General features: G+C 40.2%; 1 protein-coding gene across 1 annotated transcript in view; it reads left to right on the forward strand.

Moving 5' to 3' along the window:
* The window catches only part of ARV1 (ARV1 fatty acid homeostasis modulator), a 32085-nt gene extending 28337 nt beyond the window's left edge, over nt 1–3748 (forward strand). Inside the window, exon 3 of the mRNA XM_075341455.1 lies at nt 3449–3748. Within this exon, the coding sequence (XP_075197570.1) occupies nt 3449–3546 (98 nt within the window). The 3' untranslated portion in view covers nt 3547–3748. The remainder of the gene's footprint in view (nt 1–3448) is intronic.
* The last annotated feature ends 216 nt before the right edge of the window (nt 3749–3964 follow it).

Here is a 3964-nt window from a genome sequence, read left to right on the forward strand (position 1 = left end):
TTGTTTTTTAACTTTTGCCATACAAAAAACTACACTCAACACAAACCGCTAAGCCTTTTTCCTTTTGAGCTCCGGAAGGTTCACCTAATATGCATTCCTTTAAAATAACGGAGGAGACATTGCCATGTCCATCCATTCATTATACACTACTGTAGAAAAAAGTCATTCAAGCCATGAGGTTTAGAAAAAAGTATAACACCATAGTGAAGAGAGGCGCTGTTTCTGATCTAAAAAGGAGACCCTTTTATCTTGGCTTTTATCTCTGTCCCTTTTGTTGTTAACTAATTACCTTTTTTTTTTACAGAAAACTGTTAAGTTGGTCGTAATAGTTATTTCTGTAGCACCAATATATTCTGCAGTGCTTTTCAACATTAAATAGCAATTATTTTAAAGGGAACCTGTCAGGGCCCATATGCGTTCTAACCTAGAAGCAGGGTGATGTGTGGCCTAGTAACCCCTTCCTACTCATCCCTGTGTTGTAATATGAATGTAAAAAAAATAAGTTTTATTACTTATGTGTACCCTATGTAAATGATCAGAGGGTCTAGTCCCCTGGGCGTCGCATCGCCCCATTGGCGTTTGCATGCTTTCCATGGTATCACGCCCTGTGGGCGTGATACCATGGATTTACATGAGCGATGTCACCGTCAGCTCCTTGAGATCCCGCGCATTAGCAAAGTGGATGGGATTGATAGAAAATGCCTACTGTGCTTTTTTTTGTTTTTTTCTTGTTAACACAGCGTAAACTGACCTGTGGTGCATTTTGAAATTCGCGACATCTCCATTTCATGTATGTGTGCATTTTCTTTTTGTGGAAAATCCACAAGTAAAAAATACATATTTTTGCGGAGACTCACTAAAAACAAATGTAATCCACACTTGACTGTTTCAATGAAGTTTTGGCAAAGCCAAATACCAGGAGATATCAAAAACAAAGATCATAAAAACGTGACCTACTGAAAGAGACACAAACTGCAGTGTGAAAAATGCTATAAACAGGTAAAAAAAAAAAAGAAAAAATAAGACACAAGTAACCTAATTGAGCTAACGGGAGTAGAATTAATGCAGAAATTCTGCAACCTCAAAACTCGCTACATTCTCATTGTGGAAACATAAACTTAGGTAGATAAGTATGTGCTGACTGAGTTTTGATGTTGCAGTTTTTCAGCAGAATTAATGTTATTTCTATAGCACCAACATATGCTGCAGAAATGTACTATTTAGCAGGGATATGTACAGACAGTAAAGACATCAAGTTACACATAATTCACCAGTTACAGGAGAAGTGAGGGCTCGGCTCACATGCTTACAATCGCTAAGGAAATGGGGGGGCACAATAGGTAAAACGTGCTCTTCCTGTATGTTTCGGGTGATAATATAAAGCTGTATGAGCCATCATAAGCCAGGATTTCTCTACATGCAGTTACCACTAGCTACAAAGAGATGTGTTTTTAGGGCATGCTTAAAGGGAACCAAACATCAGGATTTTCATATATAAGCTAAAGCCAGTGCTATATTGACACTATCAGGCAGATTCTATACATACCTGCAGTGGTCAGCTCGGATGTGTAGGTTTTGAAATCCAAGAAAGTAAAGTTTATAAAATCAACAGCTTCTTGGGTGACAGAACCTGAGGAGCAGATAATATTGGGGCAGTATTCATAGTTATCCCGACCAGAAAGGGAGGGGCCTCAACCAACAGAAGATTGTTGCTTCGTGGTATCCGCTTTGTTGGCTGATGCTTCGCCTCTTCTGCCACTAACATGTATAGAATCAGCCTGATAGTGCCAGTACAGCACTGGGTTTAGGTATATACAAAAATCCTGGTGATTGGTTCCCTTTAAAAATATGAGCGCTAGGTATTAATCGGATTCTCAGGAGAAATGCATTTCAGATATCTGGCTCCGCATGAGAGAAGTCTTTTAGAGATGAATTTGGGATGTTTGGATCATCGAGGATGTTAGTCCTAAATTAGTTGCAGAGCAAAGGGCATGTTTAAGGAGAAAGACAGAGATGATTGAGGAGATGTATGGCCTTGCAGAACTGTGGATGGCTATGTGGGTGACAGATACGTTTATATTGTACTCTGTATCGGATGGGTAACCAGTGCAATGACTGGCACAAAAATACAACCCTGGGCTGGCAATAGCATTTCAAGACCGATTGGAGAGGAGAAAGTTTAGTAAGAGGAGACCAAACAGTAGAGAGTTGCAGTAGTCCAGATGGGAATGAATAAGAGCACATTATGTAAGTTAGGTTACTTGTGTTTTTTCATTTTGGTTTTGATGCTTCAGTTTTTGTCTTTTTGATATGTCATGTTTTATATTAATCTGTTTTGTTTTTGACACTTCCTGGTATTTTCCTTTAACAAAACTTTATTAATGCAGTCACACGTCGTTTATCTGCAGTTTTTACCTGCAGATTTTCTGCATCTACTATAATTCTATGGGGCAAATCTGCACATTAACTCAGCGTTAGAAATTTGCATGTTACAGATTTCAAAAACTCATTGGAGATCAGTTGCACTGTGTATAAAAAAAACAACAAAAAACAGTGGGCAGGAGATCTCTATAAATCCCATCCTCTTTTCTGGAACTGTAAAGGGTGCTTTACACGAGACGATCTATCGTGTGATAGATCGTCGGGGTCACGGTTTTTGTGACGCACATTCGGCATCGCTTGCGACGTTGGGCTGTGTGACACCTCCGAGCGACGCAGTATCGCTCACAAATCATGAGTCGTGTACTCGTCGCTCAGTTTCATAATCTCGTTTAATTAAAATGGCGCCGGTTGATCATCAATCCCGGGGTAGCACACGCCGCTCTGTGTGACACCACGGGAACGATGAATAGCAGCTTACCTCCGTCCCGCGGCACCCGCCGGCTATGCTGAAGGAAGGAAGGAGGTGGGTGGGATGTTTACGTCCCGCTCATCTCCGCCCCTCCACTTCTATTGGCCGGCCGCTGTGTGACATCGCTGTGACGCCGAACATCCCTCCCACTTCTGGAAGTAGACGTTCGCCGCCAACAGCGAGGTCGTCCAGAAGGTAAGTACGTGTGACGGGGGTTAAACAAGTTTGTGCGCCACAGGCAGCGATTTGCCCGTGACGCAAAAACGAAGGGGGCGGGTACGATCGATTGTGAAATCGCACAATCGGTCGTCCCGTGTAAAGCAGGCTTAAGACTCTGCATTTATTGGACAGCGCTTAAAAATCAATAAGCCTAAGGCAGTATGAGTGCTAAATACAACCCTGATGCCGCAATTATTTTCATTCACTTGCAGCAAGCAGAGATCTGCAAGTTTATTAGAAGGTTAAGAGACATACTCTATATTAATAAGTATTATCACAATCTTTAGTATTTTGATAATGATAATATATTGTTTAGTTCATGCATATATATATAAAAAAAAATATATATAATTTTTTTTTTTTTTTTGCTTCCCTTAGTGACCCTAAATGTGAGCCGAGCCCTATCACTGATCGCTATAGCTTGTGGAGTGCTTTTGGAAAATTCTCTTTCCTCCATTCAGTGGACTGTATATTAAATGTTCCTGCCCCAGCAATATAAAGATTCTTCCGACCATCTGCAGTGGTGTGGACTGAGCTTCTGCACAGTTTGACTTCTGTGGAAAACACTTCGTAGTGTTTAAGTAAAAAATATTTATTTTGTCATAAGCTAAGCTATCTCAGAGCCTCTGTGGTTTTTTATGTGTTTACAAATGTTAATAAATGCTGATACATTCTTAATTATTTGTGTCTTAGTACATTCAGAGTGGCAATACATTCCTAAGACAACCATTAATAACTTCACTGATCGCAGCCACCAAGGTGTGTAATGACTATTTTGGCTTGTGTTGCTCATACTCAATACTGAATATATCAAGAATAAGATGTTTTTAAATTAAGTTTTTGGTGTGTTTTTTTTTTTTTGGGGTGGGGGGGGTTCATCGTTTGCATATCATT

Source organism: Anomaloglossus baeobatrachus, chromosome 3 (genome assembly GCF_048569485.1).
Source record: "Anomaloglossus baeobatrachus isolate aAnoBae1 chromosome 3, aAnoBae1.hap1, whole genome shotgun sequence".
Taxonomy (NCBI): Eukaryota; Metazoa; Chordata; class Amphibia; order Anura; family Aromobatidae; genus Anomaloglossus; species Anomaloglossus baeobatrachus.